General features: G+C 42.3%; 1 protein-coding gene across 10 annotated transcripts in view; it reads left to right on the forward strand.

The window, feature by feature from the left end:
* LOC102193390 (membrane-associated guanylate kinase, WW and PDZ domain-containing protein 1-like) overlaps positions 1-25,156 on the forward strand; it is a 98,572-nt gene that overhangs the window by 63,548 nt on the left and 9,868 nt on the right. For 2 of the 10 annotated variants that reach the window (XM_005740518.1, XM_005740511.1), the window contains exons 4-18: positions 87-275; positions 1,404-1,671; positions 1,950-1,997; positions 2,263-2,345; positions 2,934-2,972; positions 5,458-5,515; positions 5,672-5,784; positions 7,069-7,191; positions 8,324-8,509; positions 8,726-9,337; positions 17,707-17,741; positions 19,994-20,249; positions 22,585-22,676; positions 23,391-23,586; positions 23,730-24,032. In XM_005740518.1, coding sequence (XP_005740575.1) covers positions 87-275; positions 1,404-1,671; positions 1,950-1,997; positions 2,263-2,345; positions 2,934-2,972; positions 5,458-5,515; positions 5,672-5,784; positions 7,069-7,191; positions 8,324-8,509; positions 8,726-9,337; positions 17,707-17,741; positions 19,994-20,249; positions 22,585-22,676; positions 23,391-23,586; positions 23,730-24,032 — 2,601 coding nt within the window. The remainder of the gene's footprint in view (positions 1-86; positions 276-1,403; positions 1,672-1,949; positions 1,998-2,262; positions 2,346-2,933; positions 2,973-5,457; positions 5,516-5,671; positions 5,785-7,068; positions 7,192-8,323; positions 8,510-8,725; positions 9,338-17,706; positions 17,742-19,993; positions 20,250-22,584; positions 22,677-23,390; positions 23,587-23,729; positions 24,033-25,156) is intronic. The other 8 variants (XM_013912767.1, XM_005740516.1, XM_005740512.1 and 5 more) reach the window with 7 other exon arrangements.

The following is a 25,156-nucleotide window of genomic DNA, read 5'->3' on the forward strand; positions in this document are numbered from 1 at the left end:
TTTATCCCCGTCTTCCTTTCTCTGTTTCTCGCTCTCCCTCCTTCTGCGTCTCTCTCAAGCATACTAATGTCCTCCTTGTTGCCTAGGTAACTATTATGGGACCCCCAAGCCGCCAAGGCAGCCCATCATTGGGACAGTGATTCTCAGTGATGCAGGCTCCCATCAGTCCACCCCAACACGCACGAAGTCCTACAATGACATGCAAAACGCCCGCGTAGTGCCTGCTGACGACGACGATGACGACCAGGCCACGGAAATGAACAACAGTTTTACAGGTGAGGGCAACGCTGCCGATCCCAAAGTTTGGAAATCCAGCTTTCTTGGTTTCCGCATGTGTAGCATTCCCCGCGTGTGCTTTGCTTCTTCTCCACTGGATGTTTGTTTAAGCGTGTCTCGGTAAACATGTATGTGCCCAAGATTAGGAACACAGAAGGAAAGAGATAATGTGTGTATGTTTATTATCCTCTCCTCTGCTGTACGGTGATGGGTGTCTGGCGGTTACATCATGTCTTTGTGATGCTGATTCCTTTTCTGTGAGCCTCCAAACACTGCCATCTGCCTGTGAGGAGGGGTGTAGTGGGGGAAGGTTTAGATTACAAACTGCACTCAGTGTTCAGAATTTTCTCCTTAACACCACCTTGCTCTGGTTTCAATAACTACATTATTTTATTAAAGCTTTCTCACTAAATTGCCCCTAACATTTACTCACATACCAATTCTGAATATTTGTCCCGTGGCTGATTGAAATCATGTTTATGCCTGCTGATTCTCAGCATATGTCAAGAGATTAGCTGCCGTTATAAACTAATTCCTAAACAAAAAAACTAAAGAATGAGCCAAAGTTTTTCACGATTTTCTTTCTTCTGAGGGGGTTTATCCTGTTTTGAGTGCAAGACATGGTGTCTTGTTTTTTTTTTTTTTTGTTTTTTTTTTACTTGATCCTGTGAAACTATGCCATCTCTGTGTCCCCCTGCTAGGCTGCCAGAGTGTTGAATTTGCATTTGATCAACCCTGAAAAGCCCACGGAAGTGGTGGAGGATATTTGGCCAAAACTGGGGAAGGAATGGGAATGGGGGTTGGAATTGACTAGCTTTAGGAGAAAAAGGCCTGTGGGCAGAGAGGTAAAACGGGTGGGGGTCAAAGTGAGTTTGAGAGACAGTTGCTGAGGAAATTAGCATATTCCCGTGACCCTTTTCAATACACTAGAAATGGGCGGGAACCAAGCAGAAGAAGGGAGAAGTGCTAGCACTTTAGTGTGGCTAGAGTTGCCTGATGTGGTCTAAAGAGAATAAAGACTGAGCATGTTTGCTTTTTTTAATCTCTTCCTTTCCTGCATGCATGAAATGTGATTATTATTTTGTATGTTTTCTGTTGTTGTGCTGTGTTGTTGTTACATCACCCAGGATCCTTAGTACGTAGTCTCTTTCCCTCTCCTTTGCTGTGCACAGGTAACCCTAACGACCAGGATGAGAGCCGCAGCGGCATTCTCCGGCCGTACCCTGCACGTGACAATGCTCTATCCTGTGTTCTGAACAATGCGGCCACCTCTACTGCAGAAAGCGGGCAGCAAACCCTTGCAGAACCACAGGTCTCTCCAGAAGACCCGCTGGGACCACTGCCTGAAAACTGGGAGATGGCTTATACTGAGAACGGGGAACTTTACTTCATAGAGTATGTATCAGCAGACTCTCGACGCCGCCTGTTTATACATTTTTTTTGGCCATGGCTCACGCTGTAGTCGGTGTTTTCTGCATTTTACCTGCACTATTATCCCTTTTGTTCGTCCAGTTGCTTGTCTTCCCACTTGATTTGGTTTTTAGGCCTTCCCAGCCAACCTGCCCAGCCCCCTGGGTGCTACTGCTTTCCTGTTAATCCCTGCATGTCCCGATCTCAAAAGGAGATCACATCCTGATCACCTGACTACCTCCACCTCTCTGTCCTCTCTGCAGCACGGCAAAGGCACAACACCAGGACATGGCTGTGTATTTTCAGAGCTTGTATGTTCATTTCTGCTATCACTGAATTACAGAATGTTCTTGTTTGACAATTGAGGGAAAAGTCAGGTCGCTTACTGTTTATTTCCTTGCTGTGCCTCTCTGTTCTTTTCATTTGTGTTTGCAGCACACCTTCTGTCCGCTGTAAACTTGCTGACGTGTTTTTCCTAATTCTCATTGATGCATTCGTGTCCCCCTGCTGTGCTTTTATATGTCAGTCTGACAGCCTGTGTTGAATTATTCGGTTCTCTTGTTTGCTTCCTCTCAGCCACAATACAAAGACCACATCATGGCTGGATCCTCGGTGTAGAGACAGAGCCTCCAGACCGCTGGAAGAGTGTGACGATGATGGTAAGCTTCTATTCCTCATTTATTAAATCAAAGCGTTCATCCACACTCCTGTGTAGTGGTTCAGGAACAGCAGGGGATGCTCGGGGTCTCAGAAGTGAGGCTCCTCTTGTTTATTGTTGTGATGCTGTTGTTAATTTCTGGTGCTGTTTTTAGTACACTCATTTGGTTTTGATTGAAAGATTTGTTAGAAATTGGAATGTGCTACATTTGTCTTGTTGTTAGCTCTACTGTCATCAAAACCTGACATAATTTTCAAATAAACAGAAAAAAACATTTGATTAATTCCAAATGACACTTTGTTTACAGCTCACTCCAAACACAAATTGCATAATTACCCCATCAAGTGGTGAAATCTAGAATGGCACCCCAAGTCTCACTAGATTTCTCAGGGCATTTTGAGATGTTGTTATAGCCCAAGTCAGTCTTTTTCTAAGGGTTTTCCCTTTTCCTTTGTCTTTCTCTGACTGGTCACGTCATTCCTTATTTGCTTTGGATTCCTGCATCCTTGATCCACCTTCCATCTGCTATCATCCCTTTTTTTTTCTCTTCATTTTCTCTTCTTTGTTTCATCCTGCTTTGTCCTTGGAGAAGAAGGGATACATACAGAAGACCTGGAGAGTGATCTAGGTAAGGTTTATGGAGGTTTTATGGAGGATGTTTTGCTATATTAAAATTATATTATTTCAAAGATGCCATTCAAAACTGATCATCTCAAACAGGAAATTTAATTGGGCATCGGTTTCAAATGCAAGGCCCTGAATTCTGTAAGGAAGATATATTAATTTAGTTTAGAGCAAAGGTAGCTGCAAGGGTTTAAATGAGTTGTTTTTAAAAAAAAAAAAAGAAAAGAAGCAAAAACAAGCATGCATGATGCTCTAGTGCAAGGGTGTCCAACTCCAGTCCTCGAGAGCTACTGTCCTGCAGCTTTTAGATGCATCCCTGCTCCAGCACAGCTAAATCAAATGGTTGGATTACCTCTTCAGCATGCCATCAAGTTTGGCAACGGCCTGATAACAAGCTATTCATTTGATACAGGTGTGTCGGAACAAGGATGCATTTAAAAGTGCAGGACAGTAGCTCTCGAGGACTGGAGTTGGACACCCCTGCTCTAATGCAAAGTTATATTTTCATCTCATGGGTGGCGAGGGATGATGACCATAATATATTCTACTGGATTTTGTGGAAAAAAAAAAGTTTTTTGTTTCTCGAATATCTCACAACATTATCAAGCAGAACTATTAGCAAGAATACATCAGAATGGATGTTCAATCTTTAATCTGCCCGCTCCAAACTACAAAGCCTGTGTAATGTCTGATTTCACCCACGTGAGAATAGTGCAGTGAAGATGGCGTCAGTTCAAGGATAGCAAATAAATCCGTCCAGTGTACCATCATAACTTGCATCTTAGTACATGTCGATTTTTGGCTGTTGGTTTTATATTTCTTGCTCTTCTATCTAGATATATCTCTCTAGGCTTTAGGCTTGTAATGAAACCACAGTATTTATCCATCACATGCATTACAGTGAAATATACTGTATGCTATTGTTGGACCTGAATTTTTTTCCAAGATTCTTGTTTGTTTTAGGAGATCTGACTCATGTAATCTGCATCGGATGCAATAAAACGTGATATTTTACTGCATGAACAAGAAGAGTTATTAGCCCTAAGTGCACTAGTACCATTTGTAATCCGTTATACTGAGGTTTCACTGGGGACACAGGTACATATATGCACTCAGAGTTTTCTCGCAAGCAGGCAAATTGCTCAGCTGCTGATTCTCATCCCATTTGCAAGTAACACAAACAGCCATGCAATGGAACGCAAGCTCGGTCTTAAACAAGACTCTGAATGTCTGGCTTCGAGCCTTTATTATTCCAGGCTGCTCAGATGCAGACGGTCTGTGATTATTGATTGTGAAATCTAGACTCTTATAAAAGTGTTTACTGGACTTCAGAGAAGCCCACAGGAACACAAGGAGGTAATGTCTTTGTCTGAAATCAAATACAGCGAGATAGGAGATCTGAGATGCCAACATCTTAATGGGAACATGTCAGTTTAATAGGCGCGTGGTCATGAAATGTGGTTAGGTCTGTGTACAATGTGTAGGGGTGTGTTCACAGAGGTAGTGATGTAATGTATGGTAATACTTAGCAAAATAACTGCATCATGCTTTCCAGTTATTTATTAAATGGTCAGACTACATTTGTAGCCACATGTCTTTGCGGTCTTGTTTGAAGCTGTTTGGTGTTATTTTCTCAGTTATTGTGTTTTGGCCATAATGAGGATGTTAAAATTGGTTACAGGCAGCTGGAGAGAGATCCAGCTTATTATTTAATAATACTTTATTACTGGTACCCATGGATTGAAATCCTTACGATGTAAAGGGAAAAGAGAAGAGTTTGTGCTCCAAGCACAGTTTTACAAAAAGTAATAACCAGGAGTGCACATAAGTGGTCCACAGCTGCACATTCGCTGTCAAAATAAAAGACGCGCACCAGATAAGAAGTTGCAACGCGCGTTTGCGGATTTTCACAGCATATTCCGCACCACATCTCTGTGCGTTCATCATTTGTTTGAAGCCAGCTCACCTTCTGCAACCACTTTTCCAAGAATACGCGCTTCTTTTGCTGTTCGGACTCCTTCTGACATTTCTTTGGAGGTGGAGGAACACCAAAGTAACTGCTTAAAGGAGCTTGCTTCTTCGACATCTTTAAGAGTTCGAAACAAATGTCTGTCATCCTCCAGAAAATCGTATGTACGCAAACACGCGTCGCAACTTCTTATCTGGTGCGCGTCTTTTATTTTGACAGCGAATGTGCACCTGCGACCACTTATGTGCACCCCTGGTAATAAAGCTGAAGTTTTAACATGGACGATGAAAAGTGTTTTTCAGTGCTCAGCAGGACAAAACCAAAACTACAATTTCATCCCCTTTTGGCATGTATGTTAAAATCCATCGTTGGGATAAAGGCAGCGTGTCCTTTCTAGTGAAATAGTTTTTCTCCTATAACTGTGGGACTGAAAGACTGTGTTACCCAAACCAAACTATCCCACTGAGCTCTGCTAAAATGTAATTTTTGTCTTCAATGCTGTGTACCTTCTCTATTTCAGAGCTGCCTCCAGGATGGGAGAGGATAGATGACCCAGTGTATGGGGTGTACTATGTAGAGTAAGTGAATCTCCTTATTGGCAGCTTGCAAAGACAAACGGGGTTTCTCCAGATGAAACACCCTTTTACAAATCTCTTCTCTGCTTAAGTGAATCTGAGACTAATCAGTCTCCAAGTTATTATCTTGTTCTCTCTCCCTCTCGCCCTCTGCCTCAGTCATATAAACAGGAAGACTCAATATGAGAACCCGGTGGGGGAGGCGCGGCGTCGAAAAATCCTTGAGCAGCAGCAACAGCCGCAGCCTCCAGAAGGTGAGCGGTATATTCGAGGTTCGTTTCCTGCCCTGGCACGGCACCATTTCTTTCTTTCTTCATGTCTGTCAGTGTCATGTCCTTATAGTTTGTCCACTGCTATCCAGGGCTTTGGCCAGACTTCTTGTCTCTGAATTAATTCGACTTTAACGGGGGGGGGGGCAATATAAATATATATTATTGCTACTGAAATCCAAAGGATTAAAAATGGATTCTCATAAGGACGTTTCACAAAAGTAGAACTGGCCCAAGCCAGGGGTTGTCTTTGATGTTTAGGTTTTAATTTATGTGATTTATAGTCATAAGTGCCATTTTGTATTTGATCATTTATCCTGCATTACCATGAAAAGGCAAGAATGATGTTTGCTTTAGAGATTCAAAAACTTTGAGTTGGCAGTCGAGGGTGAAAAGACTGAAAGAGGTGAGGCAAAGATACATGCATGAGGATAAGGGCTCACGATGATGCACTAACAGTAATAAAATGCATTGAAACGCAGTATATTAGCAGCAAATTAACTGGCCTGCTTGCTATACTAATGCAACAGTATTCTGCCTTTATAGCCATATGCTCTATTCTTATTTCTTAGCTGTGCCAATCCACGAGCAAATTCAATTGGTTCCAGTATCTCTTCTTTTTTTTCATCTCAGAAGTAAACTTTGTCTATTATTTATTCATTCAAACTCAGATATGATCAACTCAGTTTAAGTCACTGCTGTTCAAGGTACGCAAAAAATTCAATACAGTGGCAGACAGTCTAGTCTAATGGCAACGCAACACAGACACAACTGCTGTGATTTAAAAGCTGCCTGTACCTCCATAAGAACATCGGAGAACAGAAGTGACTCACTCATAAGTAACTCAGCATATTTTTAAAAGTGCCACTGACTGCATGAAAACATTACTCTTCACACGCTCCACAACCCACAAAATGTGATAACTGCATTTCACAGTTTGCATGATGTAAGTCAAAGAATAACAGAGTAACAACATCCATTTCTATTAATTGTTTTCATTTGTTTTAACAGTACTAACACTCAGACTGTGTAAAGTGTTTGTAATATGACGCTTTTGCGACAACGGATATAATTTTGCTGCATAACATTTGCTGAGATCAACAGTATGATATACACGACAAAAAAACACTAGTAGAAGTACAGATAAGTATGAATAGTACTTCCTTTCAGCTCCGTGTTTGTGTGTATTTTGCTGTTAAGTGTTTCTGTGTGCATGTGTGGCATGTAAATACACCTCTGTGTCGCGCGTGTGTGGATTAACGTTTGGATACAAATGTGTCTGTGCAGAGTGGATAGAGGAGCACTCCTCTGCAGCAGCTCCACTGGCAAACTACGCACCAAACCATCTGGAGACCTACAGGGACCCACAGGTCCCACCAGCTCTACCTCCCATCCCTACAGGAGTCAAACGTAAATCATTATGTTTATAGACTTTATATATTATTACTCTTTGTTTTTTCAAAAGAGTTGTTTCAGCTTGCTTTTTCTTTGTCTGTTTGTGGGTGGCGTTACTCAGGAGGTAATTTTGGAAGCCAATTGGAACCGGAAGGGAAACCAAGAAATTTTGGAAGGATTCTATATAGTTTACAATAGAGCAAAATTGGACTTTGCACACAATCTTCAGAAAAACAAACTGAAAAAATATGATCATAAACCAATCCAGAAAGCTTTCTGGAACTGATTTCATGTCTTTGTTTAGGGAATTTTTAGCTTTGGCTGAGAAATAGCTTTTACTACTTTTTTTTTTTTTTCATTATGCGTTCTTAAGAGTCCCAAAACTACATCCTGTACAAAATACTGTGCAGTCCACCTAATAGCCTTAAATGGTACATTTCATAGAACAGTCAGTTTCCGAGAAAACAGCTCCTTTGTCGGGGATTAAGAAATCTTGCCAATTTCCCAACTTCTGTTATTATACAAAGCATTGAAGAAAAATGTGTACCTCGACCATCAATGCATTATTGTGAGATGGGAAGTAGTACTGCAAAAAGGCATACTGTATATTGCAAACAAATACAAACCAAAGAAAATAATAAGAAAGTAGGATTCAAAGGATGCCAGACGAACACAGTGTCCAGTTTTAAAACCCATCAAGTTGGTTTGGGATGAACTGAACAGAGCTGTGAAAGCAAAGCAACCTAATAAATGCAACACTTTTGGGAAAATTCTGCAGTAACATTAGGGGCATATTCATTCAGAATACATGTTTTAAAATGATTTTACACCGAGAAATGATGAAAGCTGCATCGTGTAAATTTCAATACCAACTGGAGAAGTGGGTGTGGTTTGACCAGTAGTGTTGTTTGAGTGAAAACAGGAAAGTCATTTCAAAAACATTCATTTTTGTTTTCATTTCCACTAAAAATTACAACTGTGCCTTTTCTTTCATTTTTATAGTCATCACATATTTAACTGCAGTAAATTCATGTGACTTCTGAATCTGAAGGACAAAATTCCCAACATGCCACCTAAAAGTTATTTGTGTTCTGTAATGCATGTTATGCAGATTGATACAAGAGTTTTTTTCTGCCCCACTCTGCAGGGGGGAAACCTTTCTTTACAAGAAACCCAGCAGAGCTGAAAGGAACCTTTATCAACACAAAGCTGAAGAAAAGCTGCCGCGGCTTCGGTTTTACTGTGGTTGGAGGAGACGAGCCAGATGAGTTTCTACAGATCAAAAGTCTAGTGCTGGATGGGCCTGCAGCTTTGGATGGCAAGATGGAGACAGGTGCAGTACATGACCACCATCCACAGAGGGCACTGTTTTCTTTTTAAAAACGTTGTGTTGTCGTTTTCTGAATGCATCTCTTTATTCTTTGAGTCTAACCACCACACAGCTGTGATTAATGCCAGATATCACTAACAGTGTAATGTGAATCTGGCCTGGTAGGGGTTTTAACTGTAAACGGCAACATTACCAATATTGTGATCTTTCTTTGTGCAGGTGATGTCATAGTCAGTGTGAATGACACCATTGTGCTGGGCTACACCCATGCTCAGGTTGTGAAGATCTTCCAATCCATCCCAATCGGCTCCATGGTCGATCTGTCTTTATGTCGTGGGTACCCGCTGCCCTTTGACCCTGATGACCCCAACACTAGCCTGGTGACCTCGGTCGCAATATTGGACAAAGAGCCTATCATCGTCAATGGACAGGAAACGTTTGACCCACCTTCCAACCAGGCCGGACCCATTAACGGCTTGCGTGAGCCACGGCCGCACAGCCCGTCAGCCGAGGTGGCGTCTAACGGCTCACACGGCTACACCAGCGATGTGGTCACCTTGGCCTCGTCCATAGCCACCCAGCCCGAGCTCATCACTATCCACATGGAGAAGGGAGACAAAGGTTTTGGCTTCACTATTGCTGACAGCCTGACAGGGGGGGGTCAGCGGGTCAAACAAATAGTGGACTATCCGCGATGCCGTGGCCTAAAGGAGGGAGATATTCTGATGGAGGTCAACAAAAGAAATGTCCAAAATATGAGTCACAACCAGGTGGTGGACCTGCTGAGCAAATGTCCCAGAGGCAGCGAGGTCACTATGCTGGTGCAGAGAGGTATGTATTACATGTCTTATAAATGTATATCAACAGGGGCGGAGAAACAGATGCAGGTAGTCAAGTTTTGACATGAAAGGCTATGAGATCAAATACACAAAAGAATATAGTGCTGAACAGACAACAGCTTGAGCAGTTGGCACACTAAGAGTAATAAGGGGGGGAAAAAAAGCAGCAGAGACAAGTGAGGAGGAGAGTGGGTGGCAGAATGAAAATTGGACGGACCAGAGCGGATGAAATGAGAAGAGGTAAAGAGACGATGGGATGAATTAGAATGACTGTGGACGAGCAGATGAGTGTGGGAAGGAGTGGGAGGACGGGTAAGAGCTGAGATGAATGAATGAGAGGGGGGAGGAGCACGTTAGGTCAGGGACTTGTATATCAGAGTCGGCCTTCACTTTTACTACCTGATGTTAGTTATTTGACATGTTGAGCGATTGGTGTGACTTCTCATCTTCCGTTTTGATGTGTTTTATTTCCAAATTACCCTGGAAATTACTTTGCTCCTGAAAGCATCCTGAAAAGTCATTGTTGAACAATTTCGATTCTGGCTTCAGCTATAATGGTTGTTTTTTTTGAGGGGGGGGGTGTTGTGTTGACGTGATTGTGGCCGTTTCATTTCTCAATCTGCTCCCTAGCCAATCTTGTTCCGAGATGTTGCACTTTTGACCTGAAACGACCCGGAGTTAAACGTTTCTCTCGCTGAAATGTCAACAAATCATTTTGCGTGACAGAGTTTAGAGTATTCACGTGGCTACTGAATGACATTCAAGGTCCCTCGTTTGTGTTGAGTCCTTATTGTTGTTAAATTGTCATTCATGTTGGCTGACCCAGATCTGTATTAGTGGCAGGTTGCACCCCACATCAATTATGTCCTCTAATGAGCTGACCTTGTGCACTGCAGCTGGAATAACACCACTGTATTGTGTTAAATGTCAGCATCATTATGGACCAGTGTGGGAGAGAGAATAATATGGATGCAGAGCAGTATTTCCCCCTGACAGAGCAGAGAGGGAGAGGTGCAAAAGGAAGGAGGAGGCCATAGGCAGTCACTGGTGACTGACAGCAACGTAGATCATCTCCATTATGTTTGATATCAACCTGCCATTACTGTTGGATCAGGTGAGTGACCAGGTGATGAAGGACAAAGTACACAACCACAGGCTGCTGCATAATACCTTTTATTAACAGCTGACATCCAGTTCAAGGTCACGGGGTACCTGGAACCTATCCCAGCTGTCATAGGGTGAAAGGTGGGGTACACCCTGAATAGGCTGCCAGTCTAGCGCAGGGCTGCTGTCTGAGAATAACATTGATAACTGTGAGATAAACCTCGTAAAAGCCTCTAAACAAAGACTGCCAGTTCAGAGCTTTGATGACAAAAGATGACCTCGAGCAAAATTCAGAGAGAAGGACAAAACTGTTACAATGTGACTTACATCTGCAAGCATGCAGTGTGCGCTGACCAATGCAACATCTTTGAAGTATGTTTAATGCAAATTTCACTAAAGACCATCTTATGATACTATCAGAGTAGCTGTTCAAGTGACTATTGAGCACACATTATATAAATCTGCCTTTGCATGTTTCTTTCAAGTAGTCTTCAGGAATAGTTCTCTAGGCTTCTTGAAGGACACTCAAAGCTCTTCTTAGGAAGTTAGTTGGCTGCCTTTTGTTCCATTCTCTATCAAGATGATCCCACAATCTTTAAATAATGAGGTTTGGGTTCTGAGGAGGCCAATCCATGACTGATAGTGTTCCATTATCAGTTTTTTCTTCTACCCAGATATGCTTTTCCTGCATTAGCAGTGTGTTTGGGATCATTATCATGTTTGAAACTTAAGCCGTTGCCATTTAGATAGATAGCACTGATCTGATGATACTTTCCTGCATCCATAGTTCCATAGATTCTGACACCACTGTCTGAAATCCAGTCCCTAACCATGGTTCGATCTGCCTTATGTTTTACAGATGGCTATAAAGGCTACACATGGTCACACATGGCTTCTGACCTTCCATTACTGACAATGATTTGAACCAAAGTGGGGAAAAAAAACCTGCCATTAATACCTGTTGCCACTGATTTTTCAGTCCAGATATTTGTAGTTTGGCACTTCTCAGCCCTTTTTTTTTTTTTTGTTTCCCTTCCTAAAGAAGTCAAGCTTCTTGACAGCCCGAGACCATTTTTGATGAGTAAACAGTAGATGGATCAAGTGAGGGGCCGAAAAATCCAGCAAAGATGATGAGTCACATCTTTGCTGAATTTTTTTCCCTGTTTTTTAGAGACATACTTGATTGTGTTCATCTGCTGTAGATAGGTGTTTGTTTGTTTTTTCAAATTGTATTTAATTTTTTTTAAAGACATGTGCCAAGCTTTGCATTAATATCTCTTTGGGAATAACTCAATTTCTTGTGCAAAAAATCAGACCTGTTAACTTCAGGATTGTTTGTTGATTTTAGATACAAAATTGGAAACAAATGATGTGTTTTTGCAAAAAGGTTAACGCGCCTAAAGACACAATTTAACATTGGTTCTTTGCTAAGTTGTTTGACACGAATACTGGTTTATCCCAGTATCCTCAATTAGGTGCCTTTTTATATTTTAATAGTTCATAGGTCAGTATTAAGTGGCTTACCCAAAAAAAAGGAAATTCCTCAGAAAATGGTCAGGTACAAGGATGGGAAATCCTGGAGAGCTATTGCTCAAGACCACTTTAAAAATTAGAAAGTCTGATACATTTGGAAGCAAAATGAAAAAAATAAAAATGAGAGATGACTTTTGCACAGAACTGTATGTAAAAACACCTGCCTCAAACAAGTACCAGTCCTGGTTCTGCCCTCCATGCCAAGCTGGACAAGAGTATAGCAGGAGTCTTTCCTTAGTACTAGCATGAGAGATGCCCAAGTTGATATCGTACACTATTGTCAGGTATAGCTTGCACGTGTTTAAGAGTGTAAAAAGCCACCTTTAGTTGATCAAAAGAAAATTAACTTTGAAGGCATTTATCAAAAAGCTGTCCGTTCGATAACTAGATCACGTTAACTGTCGATTAGGTGATTTTAAAATGCCATTATGGTAAATTATGAGTAGGTGTACGTGACAGATTAACCAATAAATCTGAAAAATAGTTTATGGTTGTAACTGTTGTTCTGATCGAGATTTGTCCTCTGTTTTCTAAGACTTATGCTGTGACCTTTCAAGGATCGCTAGTAGCTAGCACATAATTGTTCCCAAACAACAGTTATAGGAGGTAAAAAGAGTGAGATAAGAGGAAAAGCAGAGGATGAGAAATATGAGAACTGGGGATCATGTTTTGAGAAACTGGAGGTGGAGGATTAGAGGAGAGAGTGTGAGATTTGCTGAACAGCACTGAAAGTTCAGCAAGGGGAGCATATATGAGGGGATTGGTTTTTGAGATGGAGAGGAGGAGGAGGAGGAGGAGGAACAAGGTGGACTTCAGCTAGAAGAGAAGTTTAATCGGTTCATCTGTGACTCATCAATCTGCGTCGTCTGACTCAGTCAGCAGAGTCCGGTTTTAGGAGAAGGCGCAAATCACAAGGTCAGAACATCACAGTGATTTATCACCAGGATTGTTTTCCATTCAAATATGACAGCTATTTTTCTGTTTCCCACGCCGGCTGCAATTTTTAGTCTGCTTTTCTTTTAATACAAAATATTCTGTGGCAAAACTAGAAATAGATCTTCATAGGTTGAGAAAATGTGCAAAACAAAACCGAACGTAGTTTAAGTTTCTTTTGTTTTGTTTTTGTTTTCTAAGAGTCAGATTGAGTTGTCTCTATTATCGCATATGCCCAACAAAGTAAGAAAACATCTTCTGGAGTCGTACACTCGTTTGTCCCTGTCGCTCTGAGGCGGCATTGCTCTGAACTGTGTCAGGGCAGTTTGGTGGTGGTTAATGTGAGATAATGTGCACAGTGAGTTCAGAAGCTCTGTGACAGAACACATTGGGTGTGCATTTGCACTAACTGTAATGCTCCCTGCAGTGACGTAACAGTGAAATGAGCAGAGCCACATTGGCAATCGCTGCTGCTCCAAATGTGTAGTTATCGAACATCTTGAGCAGAGGATTTCAAAGTTCTGGTGACTGATTTTTAGAGAGCCTTCATATTCTGAATGGCTTCACAGAATAAAAATGCTTCATGTAAAACAAAAAAACTTTAGGTGTAGGTGGATGGTGGTTTATTTTGGACATTGTAGGTTTTAGGGTTGTTGTTTTTTTTTAACATTAGGGATGTGGTTGTTGCGGTGTTTTAACGTCTGCTGTATTTCTGAGATGGGAAGGTTCACTTTGCTGTGAAGATTAAAACAGATGTGAAGTAAAAACCCTCCTTTAGTCACCACCTGTGCTGCTAGATAGTAACATGACATGAACTATGGATGATTAAAATGTTCTTTTCTCACTACACTCTTGCTGCACTATTGGCCTTACGGGCTACACTTTGAAGAGTCTAGATCTAGAGGAAGGCAGAATGTGTGTGCAATTAAAATTAGACGTGCAAAAGTACCCTGTACAGGTGAAGGAAGTACATGTTAAACTCATGCATAGCAGAAGATATTAAAAATCCAAAACATAGTTGTGGATAGTGTTCTCGAGCCAGGCGGGTATTTTTCTAAAATCGAGTCTAATTTCTACTAGTTTATCACTTTACCTGCCCTGATCTAAAACCACTGTACAAATAAATCCACTCTCATGTGACTAATGTGCAATGAGGAAGTGTGGATTGCAAGATGTACCTTTTAGCATTTTAATAGATTTTAAATTTTTTTTTTCTTAGAAAACTTTAAAGATAACATCTGGTGTTCTCAACTGCACGATTCTTCTATGTAAAGGAGGCCAGGCCAACTATGACTCCATCTTGTCTTCCCATCGTTGTTGCCATGACAATCGTGCACAGAGCTCCTGTCCCCTGAGAGACAGAGAGAAAGACGAGAGAAAATGAAAACCCGGAAGAAAGGAGAAATAAAAATGGAGAGGAAATAAAGGCATTAGAAGGAAAATGCAATAAGAGATGAAGAGGAAGTGAAGGCAATATCATTTAGGGTAGATGAATGGAGAGAACCCCATTGGATAATGGGACAATTCTTATATGTAGTGAAGGGACAAATATTTACAGATTTGTCTCAGCTAAAGAGCATTACTCATGCTGTACACCCTCTGACCATGTATATAGAAAACCTGGAGGAAGGACCATTCGCACTCTTCACGCTGTGTGGGCTCTGCATAGACCCACCAAGGCCACAGCATCAGTTGCACATTGAAATAGTGGGCCACTCACAGTGCTGCAGATTCAGTTTAAAAAAACCCTCAAGCTGTTTCACTGCTTGTCACTCCAAGATAAAAGAACGCTCCCCCCTGCATGCATACTTTCTACCTACATGACAATGGGGGGGGGGGGCAAACCTTATCTCAGGTCAAACCTACTCCATCATACAGAGGATTTTCTTTCACATGCATACTTTCAGTCTACTGAACACAAATGTCAACTGGTTTGTTGTAATATTGCAGCTTTCTAATGTGAAAAGCCATTTTCACATTTTCTCGCATATACATAGACAATATAAAATTGAAAAATACAAAAGTACTATTGGACACTAAACAGTCTTTAACCTGTCGACTTCCCAGTACAACGTGCATGTGATGCCCAGTTACGCCAGTGTGAGAATAGAGTAGCTAACTGTCTGGGAATCCAAAGCAAGTGAGTAAAAAAAACTTGTGTGCAGCTTGAGAGTCGTTCAGTAATTATGCCATTAACGTCTTTATCTGTAATGCTGTGTGATGTCACAAGCATACTTCTCTACTGTAAAAGGAGAGGAATCTGCCTTCTAGACACTGATACTCAAAGCCACTTCTAGATTGTTTACATCCTTTCCCATATGAATGCTAATGGATGCTATTTTAGTCTTTCCGTCTAAAGATCGTCTTGTGGAGGTATGTAACAACGACAGGAGAGGTCTCAGTGTCTCACTCCAACCACTTTATTAACTCACCGAACTTCACATATAGTCAGCGCCAAAATCTCCACCCCCACACTTCCCTTCAACTTGTGTGTGAGTGGAGCCACCTGGTGGTCCGCCACAGTCTCAGTATTAATAAATGCTTACCTTTTAAGTTGGCCTTTTGTTCTTAATCATCATTTCAGAGTCTTTTAAAGAGAACTACGTTTATTTATGGAATATTGAGCATGGTTTTACTGGAATACAACAGGATTATGGAACAGGTGCCTAATGTAAATAGTGTGTGTGTGTGTGTGTGTGTGTTCTCTGCATAAATAACCGCTCACCTTCTTGAATGTGTGCCGTCATCACATATAGCGTGTATCGCTCTACGTATTTATTAATACTTCTCGTGAGCTGCGTGTGTGCACAAACATGCAATCCGCATACTTATTTCGCTGAGCCTCGGCTGCTCATAAACAGATCCAATCAACTTTGAATTCCATGTATACAACACATCAACATCACAATGCTAGATTAAGTTAAGCAGATTTAAAGACTGCATCACGCATGAAGATGCAAAGCTACCGTTCTAGCTGGCACACACTTCGGTGGGTGAATTTAGAGCAGGGGTCAATATGAGTTTGTTCCTCTAATTTCTATTCCCCTTTAGTTGCGTGCTCAAATTTATCAACCGTACGGCCATAGTTGAGTTCAATTTCTATACCCTTAATGCTGATTATGGTGACATTGTTGCCCGCTTGGAGATTTTCAGAGGTTGTTTAAAAGTTAAGGATCTTCACTAACCTTCCACACTGGCTCCACAGTGCTGTAAAAAGAAACCATTATTATTGACATCTGACCTTGTTGTGTATGTCCATCCTGGGCTAGAAACACCCACACATTCACTCTGACGCTCTCTCTCGCTCAAGAAAAAAACCAAAAAACAAGCATCCCTCTGCACGTCAGCAGTTGTGAGATGTTCTACTTGCTCCAGTAGCTGCCCCCCTATAATATGAGAGAGAGGGAGAGAGAAAATAGGGATAAATTATGAATCACGTAGAGAGAGGGGCTTTGCAGCAACAGAGTTTTAACATTTAATGATTTTTTTGCCAATGCAGCAGAAAGAGCCTAAGATGGATGCTTGCATGTTGTTGCGTGTTTTAATGTCACTGGAAGTTTCCATTAATAATCCCTGCATGTGCCGGTCCGTTAGCTGCTTTATATTTGTATTGGTCTTGACAGCATAGATGGAGTTGTCTGCAACAGATCAAAGGTCTGCAATTAATATAGATATGTTGCACTGCTGCTCAATTCTTATGCTTAACAAAACAGACTGCCATCGTTGTATACGGAAGGACTTGATTGCCGTGGCAACAGCAACTCCTTGTCCCGATCCCGCCTCACGTCGTTCATGCATTCATTTGTCTATTTTTGTCTCGGCGCACTGTGCCGTAGTAAGAGACGGGCAAAGGTGATTTAAGACAGGAAAATAGCGTTCTTGGAAAGCGATTCACAAGCTGTGTGTAGGTCAAAGCAGTCAGGTGGAGTCTGAGCCGATAGGTTGGTCTTAGAGGTAAAGGAACATACCCACTGAATAACTGTTTGATTGTGATGGATGTGGGGAAAGGCTATTATGTGGGAATGTGTATTAGTCTGCTGTGAAACATCTCTCCTGACAGCTGGCTCCATGTATTAATATTTCATTAGCACAAATGAGATTGATCGTCTTGGTGATTCTTAACACTGTATTAACTGGCACATATATGAGAGAGAGAGGGAGAGAGAGAGGGATAGAGGCACAACAAGTCATGGTGCACATATGAAGAGACGGGGGAGGGAACAAGAAGAAGGGCAGAGAGGGAAACCTTCTCATTGTAAGCACCGAGTTAAACAGTGGAGTTGAGAAGAAAGAAAACGGCTCTGTAGTTACAAAGAGGATGTGCATAGTAAGGCAGAAACTCGGGCTTTCCTTTGACATGATTCGTAAACTGCTGAGCCCTTACTCTCGTGCCGGAGACGGCTGCTGTGCAGGCTGTGGAGGCAGGACTGTGGCTGCTTATGAGGACCTGTAGCTTGTACCAGCAGTACAAGGCTGCGGCAGGCGGTCAGCCTGTCTAATGCGGATAGATCAGTAGCTCTTCTTCTAGCAGCACGGGTGAGAGCGCGGAGTGGAGCGTAGGGGGGCGGAGATCACTTAGATTAGCGAGCAGCCTAGCGCAGTGTGTTGCTCAGAGAGAAAGCAACAGAGAGGAGGAGGAAGAGGAGACAGAACCGGGCCAGTTGCGCTCTGCTCTGCAGCAGGAATCAAGGGTTCATCCGTTTGTCCTGGGGAGTTTTTAATAAGAGGGGACAAGTCAAGAGCACCGCAGGTCATTAATGCTCTCTCTGTCTCTCTGCCGATGTTTTGCAGGAGTGGTGCCAGCCAAGAGGAGTCCAAAGCTGGTGGTGAGTACTATGAACTCTTTCGTGTTTGTGCATTTCCTTGCGCTTTCCACTGAGTGAAATGAGTGCTATTTAAAGAACAAAAGACATATGATAGCTAACTCCCGCTTTTACAGTTTCAGAAATTCTTCCCATTGTTCCTACTGCCATCATATCTCTACTTCGTTCCCAGTCTGACACTTTGGCTCTCCCTACATCCTTCTCTCAGGGGTTTTTTCTGCTTTTTTGTCATCTGTTTTTTTTGTCTCGCTTTCTCCTTACATCCCTCCGCTCCTGCCATGCTGCCATCCTGTGACTGATTAAGCATAGCCTAGGCAGAGCAGTGTAACATTGACCAGCTGTTGGGGAGGGCACACAGCCTCAGACGAGGGAGAATGGGAGAAAGAAGCATGAAGAAAAGATAGAGAAAAAGGAGGAGAACGAGAAAAATGGATTGGCCCACAGCAGCGAATGCCTGTGATGGCCCACAGATAAAAAAAGGGAGCACTGAGGCTAACTCGGAGAGAAAACGGGGCAATGTCTCCAAAGTGCACTGGAATCAAACTATTAGGGAGCTGGGGAAGCTGGATGGGGGACTTTGATAGATTGTAATGTGTCTTGTAGATGTTATTTATAAGAGAAAAGAGACTAGAAAAACTGGATGGGCAATGTGAGGGGTCTTTTGTGGGCCAGTACAGGTATTCAAGAGTCCAAAAAGCAAATGTTTCTTTGTTTTTGCAACTCATCAGCCTGATAACAAATCAGTACAGTCTCAAATTACTGTCACCCTGTTTTACCCCCTGAGAGCCACCAAGTTGAGTTGCAGGTTCAATTCCTCCCACTTGAGAAGCAGAAATCCTTGCAGCAGTTTCTCTTCATCAACATTAAAAGCCTCACCTCAGCTTGCTGGATATTGGGATTAGGATTAGTTTCAAAATGGCATTCGTCAGAGCTGTGGGTGTCACCTACTCAGATCACATGGTGTGGCGGATGGAGGAGGGGGTGGGCACTGTAAGGGGGTTGAGTGGGACCAATAGTGGCCTAGCCTGACTGTCACTTTGGATTAGCTTTCCACTGAGGAAAAGCCAGTTTTCCCTCCCTCTGTGTTATGTCAGTGAAATGTCACGCTGCATGCGACTTCATGTCAGCCCAGAACAACCGCTTTGCCTCCAGTTCAGCATCTAAATAGATGCTCACAGTAAACTTCCATATGCAAGAGAGACCGTGCTGTCTCAACTCATTAAGCAAGTCTGCAGTGATCAAACAAGAAGTCAATTTCACATGGCTGTAATGCAGTGCATTACTGGAATTTGACCCTTCATCTCATATAGTGTGATAAGTGAGAGACTGGGAGACTTCTATATCTTTTCTTTTTTTTGTTATTCATATCAGAAAAAGTGATTAAGTAGTCACATTTGTGCTTTTTCAGTATTAGAATTATTATTAGTAATTTTATCCGTAGGAACATTTTTAAAGTTATAACCTGTTAAAAAAGAACATCAGCAAATAATAACATGATAACATCTATGCACGTTTTCTGTTTACAGGAACAGAACAAAAGGTTGAGGTATAGAACTGCATTATTAGACCATAAAAACGTAGTTCTCTTTATCTCAAACCAAGCATTCAGTGCTATGGGTGTTATTTTCATTGATGCTTAAACAGATAGAATTAACTATGGCTGTGTTTCATCTTATTTTGTCATGTGATTATGACCGTGAAGTAAACAAAAAAAAAAAAAAATTCCGTTAAAACGACCGACTCTGTACACCAATTTCAGTGGGTTATTTTCTCTGCAGCTGAGATTTTAGTTTGCTTTCAAAGCAGATGGCACACATTCCTGTTTCAACTCAGACCAACCTTGATTCTGTTTTCATGCAGAGAACCTTCTGCAATGAACAAAGAATCACAGGGTTTATAAAAGGCAATATCTTTGTTCATTAAAATTCCCTCATATTTCTGTCTGTCTTTGTCTCGCAACCATGGAAACCAAGGCGAGATTTTTCTTTTTTTTTGTCAAAGTGGGAGATGTTCTGCTGCATCTAAAAAAGATGACCTTGGATACTTTTCTCTCTTTTTGTCCTCCATCAACTCTTTTTCTAAGTCGTCTTGTTTGTCCTCTATGTCACCCTTAACATTGACTCACTTTCTACTCTTCCTTTCTTCTCGTCTCTCTGCCCTCTATCTCCGTCTTCTGCATGTATGTTTATATCCGCCCCCATCGCTTATATACACACACCTCAATCTCTCTCCCTCTCTCTGTTCTGTCCACCCAGCACCAGCTAGAAAGAAAAGATAGCCAGAGCAGCTCCCAGCACAGTGTGTGCAGTCATCGCAGCACCCACACTGATTCTCCCAGCCACCCACCCTCTGTCATGCCCAGTGAGGCGGTGGTTCCCACTCCTGCTGCCCCCACCCAGCCCCTGCCAGGTCTGCCCCCTCAGGATCCCGCAGATGGCACACTCACCCTCCAGAAGAAGCCAGACCCCTTTAAGATCTGGGCACAGTCCAGGAGCATGTATGAGAGTCGACGTGAGTATTTTTTTTTAATTTTTAATTGAAGAATATGAAAATTTTGCAGACTTTAGAGTTTAAAAATTCAGGAGGACTTATTCTTTATTCTTTTTTTACCGTCTGTAAGAATGAGTACAGCCTGTCAGTATAGATGCGATGGCTTAGATTCAAGATGAAAACGAAAAGGAAAAAATAATCTTCTTAAAGATCTGAGGCTTTTCGCTACATATTTTTTTAATGTTTTCCTTCCTTTGTGTGCGGGCTTCTATTCTATAAATTCTATGGTATGATATTTAACATTATTTAATTGAAGGTAAGTAAGCAATGTCAGTTTAGTGGTATGTAAAAAGCTCTACTGTGTAAAGGTAGGTAGGAGAAAAGATTCCCACTACACTGACCCATACGAAGCAAAAAACGCCCTGGACAAGGCTCTGATTGTTTAAAGTAGATCAGCAAATGCATTTACCTGCGCATTTGTGTCCATTAATGCCTTTAGTTTGTTTGCTCAACAATTGTGTGCTTACCAGTCACAGCTGATCCTGTGACAAAAGGTGCCTCCAAGAGAAAAGTGTCCTTGAAAACGCACAAAAGCAGCTGACGAGTGCTGCTGTGACGCTTGTGCATGTCAGTCGCACACACACGATATTATCCCCAGACTCTGGGATGTGAAATGCGAGTGCACCCGGTTTGGTTTTCCAAAGGATGATGTGCAACTACCATCGTCTTTCCCTAAAGTTTATAAAAGAAAGTGTTTATGTTATTAGTAGGCAAACAGTTATGTGCTGTGCCATGTTTACTGAAGGGAAAACAGAAAATTCAAAACTGGAACACTAGAAAGTGGGCAGTCTCCACATAAAATTCCACAATATCATTTGCAGTCACGGCCCACTCTTGCATAATTCATTGGGTAACACTGTAAGGGTGTCAAACCACTTATGTGTTTCTAATGGAAGAGTCTGCAAGAAATAGAGGAGTGTTGGATATCCTCAAAAAGAAGCACTCCACTCGCCCGTTCTGGCTGAATTACATCGTTCACGCCTCCTGTACTTGGACCACTGGTGATACTTAAGAGGAGGATGGATTTGTATGGGCTGTGAAATAAACCTCAGTATTGCCAGAGATTGCATTGTAATAGAGAGAGTGATGTCTCTGGCAAGTCTGTTGCATTAGCTTGTCACACATTTGTGACTGTTCCCAGCCAGATGTGCAAGCTGCCCACATCCTGTGTATTGCAGTGCATTAACAATCATGGCTGCCTGTAGAATCTAGGACTGCTGCTGATTAAATATTAACTGGGCCTGGAGAGGTCTGCTTTAAGCTGTAGCTGATTGGTATATCTGTTTGATAACCCCTGAAGGAGCTCTAGCCTTTTTTCCATTGAGTGGGGGAGGAGAGGAGACACAATGAAACAAGAGAGGGAGACGCCGAATGAAAAAGAGGCCCAGATTCTGTGTGTTTCCATGTTTATTCATGTGCATGCTGCCACATAAGAGTGAACCCAACTTGAATTTTTGAGTAGGTGCATTCATGCGTCCACCAGAAGAGCACAGTTTCAGTGGCAGAGCAGTGTGGCTGAAAGGTGAGCTTTTGGGAATTCATGTTACCTGTTGCATGATGAAGCAGCACTGTTAGTTACATCGAGCTTTGATCACTACTCTATAGTTGCGGGTCAGCAGAGGGTTAATTACAAGTCCAACAGCTGCAGTTTAATTCACACCAGGCAATTTATCGAGGGACCTAGAAAGCTGAAACGAATGGGTTCACTGCTGGCCTTGCGTGGCAGCCGTGTAGGCAGCAGGCAGAGCAGGAAGAAATGGCCTGTGCCTTCTGTACATACTGGCCCTGTGGGTTGAACAGACTGACACCAAATTGCCTGTGTCCTCCTCCACAGTCTGCCCTGTCCGTGCATGCAAATGTGAGGGGAGGTGTGTGTGTGTACAGAAATAGTGCATGGGAGGCAGATGCTATAAATTAATGCATGCAAGAAAGACTTGACTGTAAATGAGAGCTAATAATAGGGCTCTGCGTTGAGTTCTAGATTTCAGGTCTGCAAGTGTGATGAGGTGACAGCCCCGAGACCTTGCAGCCTAGTTTGCGCTCTGAACATGAGCATGAGGCAGGAGCAAGCAGCTGTTGATCCAGCCTGCTCTCATTCTGACACTGTTAGAAATGCAAATGCCTTATTGATCAGCAGATTTGCCATAATCAAGCGAACATTTGATCAGAGAAAAAAGGATCCAGTGATCAGTCTAAATAGATTCTAGCAGGAAAAATTGAGCAGAACCTGCAAATCTTTGGTTTGGGTTTGGTTGTTGATGTCCATGGAGTCCTCACTGTTTCTCTCGTGTTTCAGTGCCAGATTGCCAGGAGCAGGACATTTTCCTTTGGCGGAAGGATACAGGCTTTGGCTTTCGCATATTGGGAGGAAATGAGCCTGGGGAGCCTGTAAGTCTTCCTTCACTTTAAGTCTCATCAGTTTATTATAATTGCTTGTGAATGAGAATACTATGTTTACATATACATCCATCCACAACAACCATTACTAAATGCTCTGTTCCCTAACAGTTTCTTTGCTTCATTAGTTTCCGCTGTGTTTTACATTTCCTGTGCCTCTTTCAGTCTGCCTTTAAACCAAATAGCAGAAAGACCTAATGCATCACTCTCTCTCTTTAACTGGAGCTGTTGCTCTCTGGAGATTTGTATAGATAGCTTGTTAAGAACAGCAAAGGCCTTATCCACCATTCCTTCTGGTTGTGTGCCATATATTTGTCTTAAAGAAGGTTTCGAGAAGACGAATGGAAGGCAGATAGTGAAATAAAATGGCAGCAGGTTTCAGGTCTGCCCCACAGGAGTTAGTTCTTGTTGTTTGTGCCAAACATGCTGCATGGTATTTGTGCACTTGTTTCTGGCAGACCTGTGTACTCTCCCACACAATGCCTAGAGCACACTAGTTTCTCCACCGCCCCAATAGGCTGCACCGGCCTTTTTGGTTTTTCCTGTGTCAGCCACAAATACTTTGAAGTACTGAAACAGGAAACTTTGAAAAGCTGCTGTATAAATCACACGGATTCAGTGCGGTGTGTCTTGAATGATCTTTTGTTTTCTAAGCTAATGCAATTACTCTGTAGCAATGCATTTAATGTGCTTTCCCTTTGGCAGATCTACATAGGGCATATAGTAAAGTACGGGGCAGCAGATGAGGATGGTCGCCTGCGGTCGGGCGATGAGCTCATCTGTGTGGACGGCACAGCAGTAGTGGGCAAGTCTCACCAGCTGGTGGTGCAGCTGATGCAGCAGGCCGCCAAACAGGGTCATGTCAACCTCACTGTCAGACGCAAGAGCCCTGGATACGGAGGTGAGGAAAGTTTTAGATAAAACTTAAGCGTGTGCATTCATGCATGACTCACGCACAGTCACATGTATTTTATGCAAATATATCACATGCTTCTTGCTTGAAATGTAGTCTAAAGAGTCTATTCTCACTCCCCTCATCCCAAGTTTCAAAAGGAGAAGGTGATGTCCCTCCATCACCAGCATCCTCCCACCACAGCAGCACCCAGGCACCGAGTCTAACAGAGGGCAAGCGGACCCCCCAGGGGAGCCAGAACTCACTCAACACTGTCAGTTCTGGAAGTGGATCTACCAGCGGCATCGGCAGTGGTGGCGGAGGAGGCAGCGGTAGCGCAGTAGTGCCGGCCTCCCTGCAACCGTACGATGTGGAGATCCAACGAGGAGAGAACGAAGGATTCGGCTTTGTCATCGTGTCATCAGTTTCCAGGCCCGATGCTGGAACCACCTTTGGTAAGTGAGGCAGACTGAGCTGAAGCTAGTTGAGATTGACAGCAACTTCAATTCAGTCTGACAAGAGAAATTATTTTGTTTACTATAGCCTGGCTCTGTCTTCAAAGCTACAGACAGTTCAATTTAGACATTAATCAGATTTAACAGTTTGATTGTTCGGGCATTTGTAATTTGAATTGGTGCAAGTGATGTTTTCATCTTCTTCTATCCTCATGTCTCTGTCATTAATTCACTTTCTGGCTGTGAGCAGGATGGGCAAAAAATTCAAAAATAAGCAGAATTCCAGTCATGATTATATACAAACGCACACGTGTGTATGCCAGTGACTATTAAGAATGTACTGAAATGATTATAATGAGTAAATGACGGAATAAATGGAAACTTCTGTAATTAAAAAAAGCACCGAACAGCATCTTGTGCTCAATTTAGTTTATAGATTATCCCCCGATCACCAGCTTCAGAGACAAAAACAGTGTATACCCAGAATTACTGCATTTTGAGGGCAAGAAAAAAACACATCAACACTTTTAAAAAACTTTAGTACGTTCTAGAGTGTGTGTGTGTGTGTGTTTTCTTTATTACAACTAAAGCCAAAACAGTTCCTCCCAAAGAAACTGACAGGTGGTACATGAAACTGCCTCCAGCAAAACACATCCATACAAAGTATGAAAGCACTACAAAGTTAAATGATTGACGCCATCTCCTGGCAGAATTAACATATTTTTATATATTTACCACTGAGTTTCCCCTGCTTATACGCAGCAGGAGGGAGGTGTTTAACAGGAGGGTGCTTAATGCCACAGACTGAGGTCACAGACTATCATAAGCTTAAGGATAAAGGAACCCTTCGTGTGCGAGTGCACTCTGTCAGGATCGAACAGGCTGCAGCTTTATCACAAACGCCATCATCACACATTGATGCCTCGGAGGTGCCCTCACCAATTCATTCAGCATGTAATTGAAATATACTCGGCACAGTCCATAGCTGTCCGTACCATTTATGTATCGCAGCAAAAGAGCAGAATCACATGTATTAACGTGAGGCAGGCACTGATGAGGAATTGTAGACGTCCTTGAACAAATTTGGTATTAACCTCTGAGTGATGAATTTCAAACATGAATGT

The sequence above is a fragment of the Pundamilia nyererei genome, unplaced genomic scaffold (genome assembly GCF_000239375.1).
Source record: "Pundamilia nyererei isolate P.nyererei 1_Seehausen unplaced genomic scaffold, PunNye1.0 scaffold00100, whole genome shotgun sequence".
Lineage (NCBI taxonomy): Eukaryota > Metazoa > Chordata > Actinopteri > Cichliformes > Cichlidae > Pundamilia > Pundamilia nyererei.